The sequence below is a fragment of the Saccharomyces cerevisiae genome, chromosome XII (assembly GCF_000146045.2).
Source record: "Saccharomyces cerevisiae S288C chromosome XII, complete sequence".
NCBI lineage: Eukaryota > Fungi > Ascomycota > Saccharomycetes > Saccharomycetales > Saccharomycetaceae > Saccharomyces > Saccharomyces cerevisiae.
In genome coordinates this window covers 540,646-556,695 of record NC_001144.5, presented here as the reverse complement: position 1 = coordinate 556,695, position 16,050 = coordinate 540,646, and the positions used below count along the sequence as shown (strand labels likewise).

The 16,050-nt window shown below is 39.7% G+C and overlaps 11 protein-coding genes across 11 annotated transcripts; 6 read left to right on the top strand and 5 right to left on the bottom strand.

The window, feature by feature from the left end:
- Positions 1–276: 276 nt before the first annotated feature.
- Positions 277–2,118, bottom strand: ENT2 (epsin; the record flags this gene model as incomplete). Its single annotated transcript, NM_001182093.1, has 1 exon — positions 277–2,118. One exon carries the CDS (start codon positions 2,116–2,118, stop codon positions 277–279), a length of 1,842 nt encoding a protein of 613 aa, NP_013307.1.
- Positions 2,119–3,018: 900 nt separating this feature from the next.
- Positions 3,019–3,972, top strand: HMX1 (Hmx1p; the record flags this gene model as incomplete). Its single annotated transcript, NM_001182092.1, has 1 exon — positions 3,019–3,972. The coding sequence occupies one exon, from the start codon at positions 3,019–3,021 to the stop codon at positions 3,970–3,972; it is 954 nt and encodes a 317-aa protein (NP_013306.2).
- A 118-nt stretch (positions 3,973–4,090) lies between these two features.
- Positions 4,091–4,426, bottom strand: QRI5 (mitochondrial 37S ribosomal protein QRI5; the record flags this gene model as incomplete). Its single annotated transcript, NM_001182091.1, has 1 exon — positions 4,091–4,426. The coding sequence occupies one exon, from the start codon at positions 4,424–4,426 to the stop codon at positions 4,091–4,093; it is 336 nt and encodes a 111-aa protein (NP_013305.1).
- A 309-nt stretch (positions 4,427–4,735) lies between these two features.
- Positions 4,736–6,046, top strand: MSS51 (Mss51p; the record flags this gene model as incomplete). The annotated part of the gene is made up of 1 exon (NM_001182090.1): positions 4,736–6,046. The coding sequence occupies one exon, from the start codon at positions 4,736–4,738 to the stop codon at positions 6,044–6,046; it is 1,311 nt and encodes a 436-aa protein (NP_013304.1).
- A 356-nt stretch (positions 6,047–6,402) lies between these two features.
- On the top strand, positions 6,403–7,185 carry COQ9 (ubiquinone biosynthesis protein COQ9; the record flags this gene model as incomplete). Its single annotated transcript, NM_001182088.1, has 1 exon — positions 6,403–7,185. The coding sequence occupies one exon, from the start codon at positions 6,403–6,405 to the stop codon at positions 7,183–7,185; it is 783 nt and encodes a 260-aa protein (NP_013302.1).
- Positions 7,186–7,339: 154 nt separating this feature from the next.
- Positions 7,340–7,684, bottom strand: YKE2 (tubulin-binding prefolding complex subunit YKE2; the record flags this gene model as incomplete). Its single annotated transcript, NM_001182087.1, has 1 exon — positions 7,340–7,684. The coding sequence occupies one exon, from the start codon at positions 7,682–7,684 to the stop codon at positions 7,340–7,342; it is 345 nt and encodes a 114-aa protein (NP_013301.1).
- Positions 7,685–7,926: 242 nt separating this feature from the next.
- PBA1 (Pba1p) lies at positions 7,927–8,843 on the top strand (the record flags this gene model as incomplete). The annotated part of the gene is made up of 2 exons (NM_001182086.1): positions 7,927–7,932; positions 8,019–8,843. The coding sequence occupies 2 exons, from the start codon at positions 7,927–7,929 to the stop codon at positions 8,841–8,843; spliced, it is 831 nt and encodes a 276-aa protein (NP_013300.2).
- A 241-nt stretch (positions 8,844–9,084) lies between these two features.
- On the bottom strand, positions 9,085–10,599 carry NOP56 (snoRNP complex protein NOP56; the record flags this gene model as incomplete). The annotated part of the gene is made up of 1 exon (NM_001182084.1): positions 9,085–10,599. The coding sequence occupies one exon, from the start codon at positions 10,597–10,599 to the stop codon at positions 9,085–9,087; it is 1,515 nt and encodes a 504-aa protein (NP_013298.1).
- Positions 10,600–10,997: 398 nt separating this feature from the next.
- PWP1 (rRNA-processing protein PWP1) lies at positions 10,998–12,728 on the bottom strand (the record flags this gene model as incomplete). The annotated part of the gene is made up of 1 exon (NM_001182083.1): positions 10,998–12,728. One exon carries the CDS (start codon positions 12,726–12,728, stop codon positions 10,998–11,000), a length of 1,731 nt encoding a protein of 576 aa, NP_013297.1.
- Positions 12,729–13,391: 663 nt separating this feature from the next.
- NMT1 (glycylpeptide N-tetradecanoyltransferase NMT1) lies at positions 13,392–14,759 on the top strand (the record flags this gene model as incomplete). Its single annotated transcript, NM_001182082.1, has 1 exon — positions 13,392–14,759. One exon carries the CDS (start codon positions 13,392–13,394, stop codon positions 14,757–14,759), a length of 1,368 nt encoding a protein of 455 aa, NP_013296.1.
- A 363-nt stretch (positions 14,760–15,122) lies between these two features.
- Positions 15,123–15,887, top strand: NCW2 (Ncw2p; the record flags this gene model as incomplete). Its single annotated transcript, NM_001182081.1, has 1 exon — positions 15,123–15,887. One exon carries the CDS (start codon positions 15,123–15,125, stop codon positions 15,885–15,887), a length of 765 nt encoding a protein of 254 aa, NP_013295.1.
- Positions 15,888–16,050: the final 163 nt, after the last annotated feature.

Below are 16,050 nucleotides of genomic sequence, written 5' to 3'. Positions count from 1 at the left end.
TTCGTTACTTGCTTACTTACTGCGATTTGCCGTTAAAGTAAAGCCCGCTGTCAACTTTTCCGAAGAAGCGCCAAGAAGGCATACAAGTCAGCAGAAGTTGAAAACTGTAAAAGAAGTACCCACGAGAAGACGGACCCCCTAGTATTAAGTTTAAATTTTTATTTCTTCCAGTTACTGCTCTACATCAATGTAAACTCGCTAATATATATATATATATATATATATATGTCGTACATGTATGTGTACCCATGACAAAAAAGTATATATAGGACAGTATCAAAGATCAATTAAGCTTACACCTTGGTCAGGAGTATATCCCTGTTGCTGCTGTTGCTGCTGCTGCTGCTGCTGTTGTTGTTGATGAGGTTGAATGTATTGTGGTTGTTGTTGATAATTTTGAGTGTATTGTGGTTGTTGTTGGAAGTTTTGGGCGTATTGAGGTTGCTGTTGTTGGAAATTTTGCATGTATTGCGGTTGTTGCTGTGGCTGTTGTTGCTGTTGTGGCTGAGAGTAGCTTATACCAGTAGGATTTTGCTGAGGAGAATTAGTAGGAGGACTTTGAGGTTGGTTACCAAACCCGTACCCTGTTTGCGTGGGCACGATATTTGTGCTTGGTAAACCAGTGTATTGGTTGCTTAAGAAAGGGTTGTTCTTGGGTTCATTAGTAACCTGTTTGTAGCCTGTACCCTGAGAATTTATAAATGTGCCTGTCTTTGTATGTTGTGCAGGAATACGTGCCTCTCCAGTGTTACCAAAAGTATCTATCCCTGTACCAGTTGCTAACAAGGTATTCAAGTCGCTGTATTTATCCGATATAGACTGGTTCCCAGTCCTTGTTTGCTTCAAGGGTTGTTGTTGCTGGAACTGGGCTTGCTGTTGTAGCAATTGGGCTTGCTGCTGTTGTAATTGGGCTTCTTCTTGCCTCTTCTGGTGTAATTGAGCTTCCTCTTGTTGTTGTCTTTGCAATTGTTGTAGCTTCAATTGTTCTTGTTGTTGTCTAGCTTCTTCTTGTTGTCTTTGCAATTGAGCATGCTGTTGCTCCTGCTTTTGTCTTTCAAGATTATCCATGGAAAACGGATTATTAGAACCTGTAGGCAAAGGTTGTTGAAAATCAGCGGGCTGTTGTTGTTGTTGTTGCATATTAGCGGCTGTTTGTTGCTGTTGCAAGGCAGAAGCGGCGGCCGCAGCTTGTTGTTGCTGCTGAAAATATTGTTGTTCAGCAAGCTGCTGTTGTTCTTGCTGCTGGTCCAGCCATCTTTGCTGAGCCATTGCTTGTTCCTGGTCCTGTTGGTACTGATACTGTAAGTATTCATCTTGGGAGATTGGATTACCGAAAATGTCGTAGTACGCTGGTTGTTGTTGTGGTTGTTGTTGTTGTAAAGGAGCTTGAAATTGAGACAGAGACTGTTGTTGCTTCTGTAATCTCTGTAGTTCCTGCAATTGCTTCAACTCCTCTTCTTCTTTACTTAGTTGTAAGGCAGCTTGGAAGTCAGGATCTTCATCGTCGTACTGGGCCAGTTCTCTTCTACGTTGTTCATCTTCTTGAGCAGTAATTCTGCTCTCCTCTAGGGCCTTTTCCAAATCGTCCTGGTAAGAGGGAGAAGAATCGTGTGGGTTGCTCCTTGTTCTTTGTCTTCTTGGCCTTGGCCTAGCAGCTCTGTTCGCCCTTCTGTTTCTTGTATTCATAGACCTCTCTTCGCGTAGCCTTTCTTCATCATTCAACAAAGAGACGAGTTCTTTAGCCTTTACTCTGATAATTTGTCCCTCGTCAAATCCGGACTCATTTTCGTGTCTGAATTCCCTTAATGTCTTAATTACGTAAAAATTCTCTCTGCACCATAGCACACAGTTCTCACTCCCGAAACGAACAAGATAGTCCAAAACGGTCAGCGATTTGGCAACGTGTCTCCAGTATTTGCCCTTATCGTTCAGCCTCTTGTCTAACATATCCATAATCTCGAAGAAGTCCACCGAATCGTAAGATCTCTGTGCCAAATCGTCGAGAGTGTCTATCGATGGAGTCCTCGAGTCGTTCGCCGTGGCATCTCTCACAAGCACTTGTGTGGATGAGTAGCCCTTCATCATGTTCTTTGCAGAACGAACAAACTGCTTAGACATTACTTACAAAACAAATACACTTAATAGGGGTGTGTCAAAATAAACAAAAGAAGATGATAAGAATTTGTGAAGGTCAAACTAGAATGTGAGCGTATTCGCAGTTGTAGGCAAAACAGAACAAAATAATTAAATAAACGAACGCCTCCTTCAACAAAGGTCAATAATGTAGCAAAATATTGGGAGTGTGTCAATCCTTGAAAGGGTCCGTAACTAAACTCTTCTTTCTTTAGTTTCCACTACTTTTTTTTTCACCCTTCGCCGCAGGGTAATTTCTTGTAGGCCATGTATATACGATTAATCGTTACACATAAAATGCGGTTTGGACAAACAATACAATGGATCGTGCGGGATACTGCCAGACTACGCTATGCTCGACTGTAGAATACTGAGTGGTGATATCGCCCCTTCGGTATTGTGATCTTGGGCGCACTTGTTTATCTAACAGGTGCGGGTGCAAGTTTACTAGAGCATCGTCGTATGATGGGGAAAGTCAGGGTGTATGTGCCCGTCGATTGAGCACCAAGACCCGTTGCCATGTGCATATGTTATTGTACCCATAGAGGCAGTCCACGTTCGGCCATCTATCTATCTTTAGATAAACGGATCATTGGCGATACCGCCTGGCCATTTGCACCTGCTCGGGGTCGGCGTTATCGGACCGTGGAATTTGAGCCATGTAACACACGGTTTCAAACATGGGCTAATGACCTTCATAAGTAGGACGATTTACACCTGAGTTGGGTGTGATGGAGCAATGGCCAGGTGCCCCTCTCGCCCTCTTGTGTTTGTATATAAGAGCAACCTCCTCATACTCTCTTGCTTAGTCTAAGGAGGAGCTATTTAACAGTGCACAATATAACACAGCATATATACACACACACACATAAAATAACCGCAAAAATGGAGGACAGTAGCAATACAATCATACCCTCACCCACTGACGTGGGGGCGCTAGCAAACAGAATCAACTTTCAAACCAGAGATGCCCACAATAAAATCAATACCTTCATGGGCATAAAGATGGCCATCGCCATGAGACATGGCTTTATATACAGACAGGGTATTCTGGCGTACTATTATGTGTTCGATGCCATCGAGCAAGAGATAGATCGCCTACTGAATGACCCCGTAACGGAGGAGGAGCTGCAAACTTCGACCATTCTGAAGCAGTTTTGGCTCGAAGATTTTAGAAGATCTACGCAGATCTATAAGGACCTGAAGCTGCTATACTCAAACACGTTTAAAAGCACAGAATCATTAAACGAATTCCTGGCTACGTTCCAGAAGCCACCGCTACTACAGCAGTTTATCAATAACATCCACGAAAACATACACAAGGAGCCATGCACCATTCTTTCTTACTGTCACGTTCTGTACTTGGCGCTTTTCGCCGGCGGCAAGCTAATACGATCGAATTTGTACAGAAGACTGGGGCTCTTCCCCAACTTCGAGAAGCTATCACAGAAGGAACTGGTCAAAAAGGGCACAAACTTCTTCACCTTCAGCGATCTGGGTCCCACTGAAGAAACACGCTTGAAATGGGAATACAAGAAGAACTATGAGCTGGCCACCAGGACGGAATTGACCGAAGCACAAAAGTTGCAGATCATTAGCGTCGCAGAAGGCATTTTTGATTGGAACTTCAACATCGTTGCAGAAATTGGAGAGTTGAATCGTCGCGAGTTAATGGGCAAGTTCAGCTTCAAGTGTATTACGTACTTGTACGAAGAATGGATGTTCAACAAGGATTCTGCTACTAGAAGAGCACTCCACACGGTCATGCTGCTGGTGCTTTCTATTATCGCGATCTGGGTTCTTTACTTCTTGGTAAAGAGTTTTCTTAGCATAGTATAACGTATAAAAAAAAAAGTCTAAATACAAACATAATATATACATGAAATAATATCAAAATATGAAGAATAGGGAAGGAAAAACAGCAGAGAAAAACATGTGAGAGGTTTTTACAGCCCTATTATCTACCCTGAGATAGCTTTCTTCTTTCTGCCTTCTCCCTCTTTCTTCTTTTCCGCAGTTTGTGTTTCTTCATCTTTTTTTTCCTCTTTCTCATCACTGAATCGAGTTGCATCACTATATTTGAACCGTTTAATGGCTCACTGACTGTGCCAGTGATCCTTGTTGCCGTAGCCGTCATCATCATCATTGTACTCAGCATGCCCTCTTGCATGGGAGGCATTGTAGTGTTAATTGCTGTTTGAAAGGTTCTGTTAAAGTAGGACCCGCAACTTGGTTTCTTAACCACCGTCCTAGTAATGCCCAGCCACCCAGGTCGCAATGCCCTTCCTAGCATGTTTATCTCGTTCTGGTGTCGTGTGTGCTCGTCTTGGCTGGAACTCAACCGCCTTTCGCTCTTGATATTATATTTGGCATTCACTTAAGTGTGCAGTATGGGGAAAGGGCTCTTTTTATCATGCGCTACGAAAAAGCGGCTCGAAGAAAATAATCCAAAGGAGTCTGACAAGAGACAATAGTAGATATTTGGTCAACTACTAAGGGCGGGCCTTTGGTTGTAGTTTTTTTACACTTTATAAGCGCAGAACACTGTAGATATTGCGAAGGTGGACTTAAAGTAGTTTGGCAAACTTGTACTTCCAGAACTATGACCGTGCTATATGCTCCTTCGGGTGCTACTCAGCTATATTTCCATCTGCTAAGGAAGTCGCCACACAACAGGCTAGTTGTCTCTCACCAAACACGTCGTCACCTCATGGGGTTCGTTAGGAACGCCCTTGGATTGGATCCTCCTCCCTCTCCAGAAGATCCTACTCCGGAGAACAGATTCCATCCATGGGATCAGTCTCCCTCAGTGGACTTGCGTGAAAGGGCCGCCAAGATTAGAACGCTAGCACACTGCCCTGTTACCGGCAAAGATATTAACTACACTTGTCCTCTGTCAGGAATTCCGACTCATCACTCACGAGAGGCTTGGGAGATGGATAAAGCATATCACGATTCTAAAAAATATGAAATCCTGAAAAAAGTTAATATTTATGAGCATGACTTAAGAAGCGGTAGACCCTTCCCGGAGTTTGATTTTCCCCAACAGCAAGGCTACGACAAGGCCGTTAACCTAACAAACTGGGATTTGTTTTTCTACACAAGATCATTCTATTCCATGGATACAGAGTTCCAATTAGCCGCAGTCACAAAGATGCTAAGCTATCCAATTACGATTGGGTCTTTGCTGCACAAATTTTCCCCGTATTCATTGAACCCAAAGGGGCCTATCACCTTAGAAGGTCTAAAATCTCTGGCTGCTCTCAGGTATACTTTATATCCGTTGGAGAATAGATCTTTACCAACCACAACTAAGAACCGTGCTATGAGAATTTTCATCCTAGGTGCACGTGCTGAAGCTCAATTGCCGGGCCACGTTTGGAAACAGCTCCAGTTTCTTTTCCCAGAGCAGAGTTTCGAAATACATTTCATTGGACCCGAATGCCTGTATAAAAGGGATAAACAGGAGTACGTCAAGTCTACTACGCCGGTAGTACAAAGAGTAGACGAGACTCTGAAATTCATTTATCGTACAAACTTTTTCGAAGTATTCCATGAGGCTCAAGATTTTTTCCCATACGATCCATACATGGATGTCTTTTTTACTTTCCATCCAGGCTACGCATCTCCAGAATCTCACGGTTCATGGATGGGTGAAACTATGAAGGCATTACTGGAAACAAAATGTGCTATCTTCACAACGGGTTTCAATAAGAAAGACCTAACGGACGACATAAATCTTGTCAAATCCAAATACGGTAAGGAAATGGATGTCTTAATGGAGCCCGTCAGAAACGTATTTGGAAGTACGAAGTGGGAATTAAATGACATGAATCCTCAAGAAGTTTATCAATTTAACATGTATATTGCCGGGTTCAGAGGTAAAAGGTACCATACAATCAAGAGACAATGATTATCGGGAGGCCATGCCCAACTTTCATCTTATAAATATATGCGTTTTCTACCGTTATTATAATTTTTTTCTTATGTATGATATCTCAATATCTGTAAATACAAAAATACTAACCCCACCCCCTTCGTAATGGTTGACCTAATAGTCCATTAACTAATCCATTCACCTATACAGTAGTATACTGACTACAGTTGCCATGACATATCCTTTCCTTTTCGGACTATATTAGGCGGAAGAAAAATAGCAATAACAATAGTAAGAAACAATAATACGGGGTTTTTTTTTTTTTGGGCCTACATAAGGTACTTCACCCCAATTTGGAAAGAGATAACAGAGTCTTTACCACATTATAAATCATGCTTTGTCGCAATACTGCCAGAACGGGCTGTAAATTCTTTCGTTTATATCATTCGAACCCTATCGAACATGTTAAACCAATTCATATTAAACCTTTAACTTATGGAAAAGAATCACCCCAGTATAAAGTATTGTCACTAGCTCTACAAAAGTTTGTTCCCGAGCACGGTTTCTCTGAAAGATCCATTGTTGAATCTTTAAATGAGCTCGGCTATCCTTCCTCCATGATCTCTTCAATAGGTGCTCCCAACTCGCCCTCGTTTTTCCATTCTTCCACCGCTGTCATGGAACTGATAAAGTTTCAATTGGTAGATAAAAGGTATCGTTTAACTGAAGGAATCAACCCTGACGTAACTCCACAATACAAACTACCCTCATTAGAACATTTGCTGTTAAAAAGATTGGAGATGGACAAGCCAATCGGTGGGCATTTGTCGGAACTAATGTCACAATTGGCTATTCCAAGCGCCTTTCTCTTTGAAACTGCAATTCCTGAACTACACAGATTGTCCGATGATATGATTTACTTTTCCAACGAAAAGGACCACCATGATTCTGCATGGTATGCTAAGAGATTGGCTGTTTCGAGCACCTACATTGGTTCAAAGTTATTTATGGCTCAGGATAAATCCCACAATTACAAAGAAACGTTTACTTTTGCAAAGGATAAATTACATAGGGTCATGCGTTTGGGTGAGTACTATAACAATACTGAAGAGTTTGCCTGGTATACGTTAATGTCTACGGTAAATTTAATCAAATCTCAATTAGTTAGGGGTTAAGCAATCTTACATGTCAATTTGAAGTTTAGGACAGTGAAATGCGTAGGTATTTTGTTTGTAAGTTACATAATTGTATATAAAAGAAAATTTTATTTTGGGCAGATTTATTGGTACTGTGCGCTTTCTTGTCTTTCCGAGGACCTGTGAGTTTGTTTTACCTTCCTGGGCCAGTGGAAGCTGCTGTATTGTTCAGTTTAATTAGCTCGCTTCTCATCTTTTCTAGTTCTTCCTGCTTGTCCCTTATGTTCTTTTCGCATCTTGTAATTTCTGTTTCGATGAACTCTAATCTTTTGTCCACGTTGGTACGTGCCTCACTTTGTTCAACTGGTAAAAGGACATTGCCTGTCAATTTGTACACAGGTGTATCTTCTTCTAATTGGTCAAACTCTTCATTTACAATCTTGTTTTCTTGTAATTGTGTCTCTAATTTTTGTCTGGCCACAATAAACTCTTCTAACTCATTTTGCAACTGTTGATATTTGGCACCTAATTCAGACATTTTTGCTTTTGTTCCTCCACTCAAATGTAGTCTTTTTCAATTCTGAAGTGGGATTATTTATAGATGACGTTTGACTTGATGAAGTTTTATTGCCTTTACTTTTTTTTTTCTTTCGCATCAAAATTTCAGACTTCATTGAAATCAATTTAAGAAGTTGCGTGGCAATAGGTGGCAACAGGCGAAATAATAAGAAACAGCGACCAAGATATCATCGCACTACAGTAAAATTTTCATTTATAGCGATGCTTGTATGTTACAATAATCTTTTTTCCCCATCATATTTTGCTAGAGTAGAGTGGTTTGACTAACTTATGTTACTTGATTCTTTTTGAAGTTTAAACAATGGAATGACTTACCAGAACCAAAACATCTGCTAGATCTCCCAGAGATTTCAAAAAACCTGCAATCTTTAGAAGTCTGCCCGGTTCCAAAAGTTGAGTTTCCTCAGGACTTGGATGTTCCTCAATATTCGACAGCCGTCATTACTACTAAGATAATGAACCCATTATTCCCCAAAAATCTGCTTCAATTAACCTCTATTGGTGAAATTAAAACTACATTGACGGTGAAAAGTCCAAGTCTTCCCCAATCTTCAGGTAAACACTCGTGGAATTACGACGAAAACTTTCCAAACGAGGTTGATCCTGATCAAAAAAATGACACCGCCGATGAAACAGTATATGGTTTTTCTTTCCCGATTTATTCATTTGGAAAGACGTTATTATTTTCTATGGAGGAGAATTTCATTAGTATATCGCCGATTTTTGGTAACATGATAAGTAGATCTATCATATCACAGTTAGCCCAGTTCTCCCCTGATATAATAGTAATTGGCACCTCTGATAAAATCGCCAGCATGAAGGTAATGACGGAAAATGAATGTACACTACAACCACCAGAATTTATAACGGGATTCATAGGAAGTGTGCTAACACAATTGATTGTCGGTCCCAGTAAGGGACTGAAATTTAAATGTCTTGTAGCGCCTAGTGAGGGGCCTAATGGATTTGAGAAACTTTCGTTGTCTGACATGGGTTCTTTAGTTGATTTGTGCGGTCAATGGCTTGGTTTTGAGCCTTCAAGATATTCTGAAGAATGCTATCGCTTATGGAGGTGTGATAGCGCGGCAATTGGTGCACAATCAGGCCTATATATATGAATGGCGATCACAGAATGTCAGTAATGGCGAGTGAAAGAGGCATAAGAGGGTACTTAAGCTCAAAATAACATATGACTTTTTTATTTAATAATATTTCTAAATATACAATATACAGCTTCCAAATCCTAAAGAAGAATATTAGAAGGGAATAAAAGATAATATATATATATATGAAAAACTTTAAAGGGAAGAAAAGTACACAAAAAGATGGGATATACTTTATTTCGATTCATTGTTCCTTTTAATCCTTACTTTTCTTCTTTTTATCCTTCTTTTCCTTTTTATCTTTCTTTTCCTTTTTGTCCTTCTTTTCCTTCTTTTCTTTCTTTTCCTTCTTCGATTTTTTCTCTTTCTTTTCCTTCTTTTCTTCATCATCATCTTCTAATTTTCTCTTCTTTGAGGATTCCTTTTCCTTGGTTTCTTCCACTTCTGCAGCTGGTTTATCTTTGTTATAAAGTTCCATGGCTTCTTGAATGGCTAATTCATTCTTCAAAGTTGGCTTACCAGTGTTGTAGAATTCTAATCTTTGCTCAACTTGTTTCTTTAGTACGGAACCAAAAACATTAGATGGTTCCTCAGAGTAATTGTCAATTCTAGAGGCCATAGAACATTTGTTAGCCAAGTATCTAGAAATACGACCCTTGTTCTTGGCAGAGGCCTTAGAAATAAAACCACTGTGGTAAATCAAACCGTATTTTGGAGTGTTACCTTTAGTTTTTAAAGCTCTGAACAAAGCCTTTTCAGCACCAAGAATTTGAACCGTTGAAGCTGCTTGCTTAGATAAATTAGTTAGGGAACCTGCGTGAGAAATTAATCTAGCACCAATCACTTCACCAATCAATTCTGATAAGTTTGGTGCAACAGTGTGCATTTTTTCGCATAAGTAATCGTATAATTGTCTTCTGTAATCAGCTAAGGAAGCGACTCTCTGAGCGAAAACACAAACATTTTCCATATCGGTTTCTGATATATCTTGTCCCATGGAGATACGGGCATTGTCAATGACTCTTTGTGCAATTCCCGAATCCTCATTCAAAAGAGCAGCCAAATCATGTAAGGAGTCATCGTTTAATGAAGCTTTGTCCTTGATAAAAAGAACCAACTTGGCAAAAGTGTAGTTGTCTGGTACCAATTTAGCCAGTTCGGGGAAATGCCAGCCATACCACTCTTTAACTCTCATAGCAAAAGTGTTGATATCTTTATCTAATTGATCTAATAAAGCAATAGCTTGAATGATGTGATTGTCGTTCTTTTGAACAGAGAACTTCACTTTAGCTCTGGAGTAAGCGTGACCTAAACCTAATTGGGCTCTTTCTAAGTCACCAGATTGTAGACCTTTGAATAATTTTTCGCCATGTAATCTGACACCACGAATCAAATCCTGAGCAAGTTCATTTGAAATACAATCAACATATGGAAATTCTTCCTTAATAGAAGGACCTAAGTTTTTATCGGAAATAGCCAAAGTAATGTTCTTCTTTTTCGAGGAAGCCTTTGGTAAGTTTAAATCCAAGATAGCTTTCAAACTCTCAGAGACTAAACCTTCTGATATGTCGTTAGCATTTTCAAGGGCTTCAGCAGCACCTTTGAATGGCGCGAAAGATACAAGTTCGATTAACTTTGTAAAAGCACCAAAATCATTGATTTGCTCTTGAACTTCTTTTAATCTTGAACCAATGTCATCTTGTTGCAACTTAACCTTGAAAACTGCGTAACCAGTAGGTTCTTCAAACAGTAGGTATTCAATAGGAGCCATCTTTCACTAAATACTGTTCTGCACGCTTCTTCTCCTAGAAATATACCTTCCAAAACACTTTTAATAACTACTTAAAAAACTGTAGACACTACGCAATTGCACAAAATTTTTCATTTCCCATCTCATCACTCAAAAAAATTTCACTTTGAAAAAAAAAAAAAAAGAAAATTTTCACATCGCATTCTACGAGCGTATATATGCCGGGTGATATAAAAAAGTTACACAACTGTAATTCACCACATTGTCATCATATGCTAAATTATACCGTAACAGCACATATTAATGTATTATATTGTTTTTTTCTGAGGCTCCTCTTACACTAGTATACAGTATTATCTTCTATAGATTTTTTATTTGTACTTGCAATGTACTCTGCTTTAATATTTTTCATATCCAGATTATGCCATGTCATCATGCTCATCTCCACCTTCTCTTTCTTCTTCATCTTCACCTTGATCATCAATGGTTATAACAGTATCTGGGTTATCGTTACTGGTGTATTTTCTGGCGATTCTTGAACTTTTTCCTATTTTTTGGGCTTCTTCTTTTGCTCTTGCTTGAACATTCTCTAGTTCACTTTTAAAGCTCTTACGTACAGATCTATTGGTAAAAACGTCCCATAGTTTCAAAACTTTATTGACACCACCAATGACCATGGTACCCGCTACCTCGATGTCTGGAGCGAATGACGATGTCAATACATTTCCGACATCGAAATCACGAGACAGAACCATGCTTGGGCCCTTAGTGTTCGTAGCATCATCCAAGGGGAATTTCCATAATTTGACAGTCTTTTCACCCATGGCCCCTGTACTCATCATACCAGGGATGAATTTGTTTGAACATAATGTGGAGATACCAGCATCGTGTGCCTTCAATGTCCAAACTGGTTTACGGTTTTCATTGTTTCTAATATCGAAAGAATACACATTACCAGAATCAGTACCACATAATATTATATTTTCACTGGCAAATGTAACAGTTTCTATTTCCTCACCTGCCATGGCAGACCAGTATTTACTCATTTGACTTTCGTCAGAAATTCTAACATCTGTTAAAGCTACTCGAGAATCATAACCACCGGTCAAAAGAATGGAACCATTCAACATGTGCCATTCAGATGATGAAACATTTTTGTTTGAATGAATGGAAGCTAAGGAGCGGGCTGCGTTACCTGAGTTCAAATCCCATAGTTTTACGGTATGATCTGCAGAGGTGGATGCTAAAACGGAACGGAAATATTTGTTGTGTGCCATGGATAAAACAGCATCGGTATGATGAGTAGTAATGTGTCCAGTCTTAGACTTCTTCTTCTTCTTTTTGCTTTTCAAAGACACCATTGAATTATCAAGAGGTTCACCCAGAATCATATCGGGAAAGGCCTTGTCAACACAGTCCAAGTTCCAAATTTCAATTTGTGGATCAAACGTACCAATGGCAGCATAATTGGCTGCTTCTTCGGAATTGGATCCAACCTTGTAGTCAAGCCACTCAACACATAGTGGAAAAGCAGGCAACATTAAATCATGGTGAACGTAAAGTGCAGGGTCACGAACCAATCCACGAGCAACATCTGGGTCAGCTTCATCACCTTCTTCAACGGGAATATCGCTACTGTGGAACCCAGCACCGTCATCGTAAACGTAGATATCCAAATACGAAACGTCATCTTCTGTTCTCGCAGCAAGAACTAAATTATCGGATGGGTAAACTTGTAACTCCTGCTTCTCCTCTTGACTATCCTCTTGATTAGGCAATGAAATATATGGATCTTCACCTTTTTCACCCTCATGGAATTTAACATCGCTATCATTACTTAAACCCGGGAACATGGAAACGTCTTTACCACCCTCATTATCTGCAATTTCCTCATCGTCATATTCTTCCAGGTTATATTCTTTCAAATCATCATCTATATCCAACTGATCCTTCAACTTATTAGAACTACCTGTTGCGGCGTCATCTTCAACACCTGATTCGCCTTCTGCTTCTTCCAAAGTAGCTTTAGCATCATCCAAATTCAACTGTGCTAATTGGTTAATTCTTTCCACTTCCTCATCATCCAGAACATACTTTTCAGGAAATTCCGAGGAAAACCCTCTTGGAACCCAATTAGTAGCAGAAATCATTAGTTATTTTGTTTTTTTTATTCGTCTTCTAAGTTTCCAAATAAGGAAGGCGTAATAGACTCAACTGAGGGTACACTTGCTATCGTTTACAAATTAAAACTCTTTGCTTCTTTCAAACTCATCTCAGCTCATCGAGACAAATTTTTCACTTCTTTTTTTCGAGGGCGAGAAAATTTATTACCCGACTGGATATAATATATATAGAATAATACATATGATCAACTCAAGGTAGGGCCTATGGAAAAGTTTTACAACGGACAAGGCAATTAAATTGAATTGCACGATTCTCTAATTTTTTATTCTTGCAGATTTGTTTCATGATAAATTCGCCAGTTAGAGTTCTTATTATGGGTGGGTAAGAATTCAGTTAACGTTTAAAATTCTCAATATTAATCGCAAAGTGGAAAGCAAAGCAAAGTCTCACTAGAAATTGCAGGCGGACTATGTATAATTACGTAATAGTAGTTCTTGCAACAGAGGATCCTTTCGACTCTTTTGAAAGGATACTGTCATAAAACAATAGGATAAAATAATTTCAGCCGTTGCTCATGATAAAAGTAATTCACTATAATTGAAGATGATATGTGTTGCACGCTTTTTAGAGAATGATCTGTACAATAGCTCTGGTTGTCATAGAGCTTCGGTAGTAAACGTATTTATAGAATGTCAGAAGAGGATAAAGCGAAAAAATTAGAGAATTTATTGAAGTTATTACAGTTGAATAATGACGATACTTCAAAATTCACTCAAGAACAGAAAAAAGCTATGAAAGACCACAAATTCTGGAGAACGCAACCGGTCAAAGATTTCGATGAAAAGGTGGTGGAAGAAGGCCCCATTGATAAGCCAAAGACACCGGAAGATATATCTGACAAGCCACTACCTTTATTGTCTAGCTTCGAATGGTGTAGTATTGATGTGGACAACAAAAAACAGCTTGAAGATGTTTTCGTTCTACTAAATGAAAACTACGTGGAAGACCGCGATGCAGGCTTCAGATTTAACTATACCAAAGAATTCTTCAATTGGGCTTTAAAGAGTCCAGGTTGGAAGAAGGATTGGCATATTGGTGTTCGCGTTAAAGAAACACAGAAATTAGTTGCCTTTATCTCAGCCATACCAGTAACACTTGGTGTTAGAGGTAAACAAGTGCCTAGTGTAGAAATCAATTTCTTGTGCGTTCACAAACAGCTAAGATCGAAGAGATTAACACCTGTTCTAATTAAAGAAATTACGAGACGAGTGAACAAATGTGACATCTGGCATGCATTGTACACGGCAGGTATTGTTTTGCCAGCACCTGTGAGTACGTGTCGTTATACTCATCGTCCCTTGAATTGGAAGAAACTTTATGAAGTAGATTTCACAGGGTTACCAGATGGGCACACAGAGGAGGATATGATTGCTGAGAATGCGTTACCGGCCAAAACAAAGACAGCGGGATTGAGAAAATTAAAGAAGGAAGATATTGACCAAGTTTTTGAGTTGTTCAAAAGATATCAATCCAGGTTCGAACTAATTCAAATTTTCACAAAAGAAGAATTCGAACATAATTTCATTGGTGAAGAATCGTTACCATTGGATAAACAAGTAATTTTCTCATATGTAGTCGAACAGCCCGATGGAAAAATTACAGACTTCTTCTCATTTTACTCATTGCCATTCACAATCCTAAATAACACAAAATATAAGGACCTAGGCATCGGGTACTTGTATTATTATGCCACCGATGCAGATTTCCAATTCAAAGACAGGTTTGATCCAAAAGCTACTAAGGCTTTGAAAACAAGATTGTGTGAATTGATTTATGACGCTTGTATTTTGGCCAAAAACGCTAATATGGATGTTTTTAACGCGTTGACTTCGCAAGATAATACATTGTTCTTGGATGATTTGAAGTTCGGGCCCGGTGACGGGTTCTTGAACTTCTATTTATTTAATTATAGAGCAAAGCCGATTACCGGTGGCTTGAATCCCGACAATAGTAACGACATTAAAAGGCGTAGCAATGTCGGTGTTGTTATGTTGTAGTGGCTGAAAGGACGAGGCGTATATAGTTTTCGTGTACATAGCCGACAGAATTTGACCACATTTAGTTTTTCCGCATAGTCAATTGACGAAGTGAAAAAATAATTAATCCAATGGCTGGCTTTAGAGTGTCAGCCTCCAAAATAAATCCAAAAATAGACAAAGAGAATCACTATAATTACCGCCTTGGAGTCCAAGTTGGCTTGAGAACTCGCATTTATTTTTAGCGACTGAGGTAGCTGAAAAACGCCTACTTTCTCAGAAGGCGGTAGTGAGCATATATAAGTATGTAAGAAAGATCAACTCTTCTGGACTAGATACTCACCGATCTAGTGAAAATATAAACAAACCCAACATATATATAAAATGAAGGCCTGTTCCATATTATTTACCACCTTAATTACTCTAGCCGCTGCTCAAAAAGACTCTGGTTCCTTAGATGGCCAGAACTCTGAAGATAGCTCACAAAAGGAAAGCTCAAACTCTCAAGAGATCACACCTACCACGACAAAGGAAGCCCAAGAAAGCGCATCAACTGTAGTTTCTACCGGAAAAAGCTTAGTACAAACTAGCAACGTCGTCAGCAACACCTATGCTGTGGCTCCAAGTACCACCGTAGTGACGACGGATGCACAAGGCAAAACCACGACACAGTACCTATGGTGGGTGGCCGAAAGCAACTCTGCCGTAAGCACAACTTCAACTGCCTCTGTGCAGCCCACCGGAGAGACGTCAAGCGGAATCACCAACTCCGCATCCTCCTCAACGACATCAACATCAACGGACGGGCCAGTTACTATAGTAACTACCACGAATTCGTTAGGTGAGACTTACACATCTACTGTTTGGTGGCTACCGTCCTCAGCCACAACTGACAACACGGCTTCATCAAGTAAATCATCTTCGGGATCCTCATCAAAACCGGAATCAAGCACCAAGGTAGTAAGCACTATCAAATCAACTTATACCACTACGTCAGGTTCTACAGTAGAGACACTGACCACTACATACAAGTCTACAGTCAACGGTAAGGTAGCGTCCGTAATGTCCAATTCTACCAATGGCGCCTTTGCCGGCACTCACATAGCTTATGGTGCGGGTGCATTCGCCGTTGGTGCCCTTTTGTTATAGAATGTATAATCAGTTCTGTATACCACCACATAGTTCTGCATTTTAATAAAACTCTTTCTTTTTATACACTGTAGGTAACCAATAATATAACTATTGTTATCATCGTGCTTGCGTATTTTTTTTCTTTCGGGTGAAAAACTCCGCAGTATTTCTCGCTCTCCCT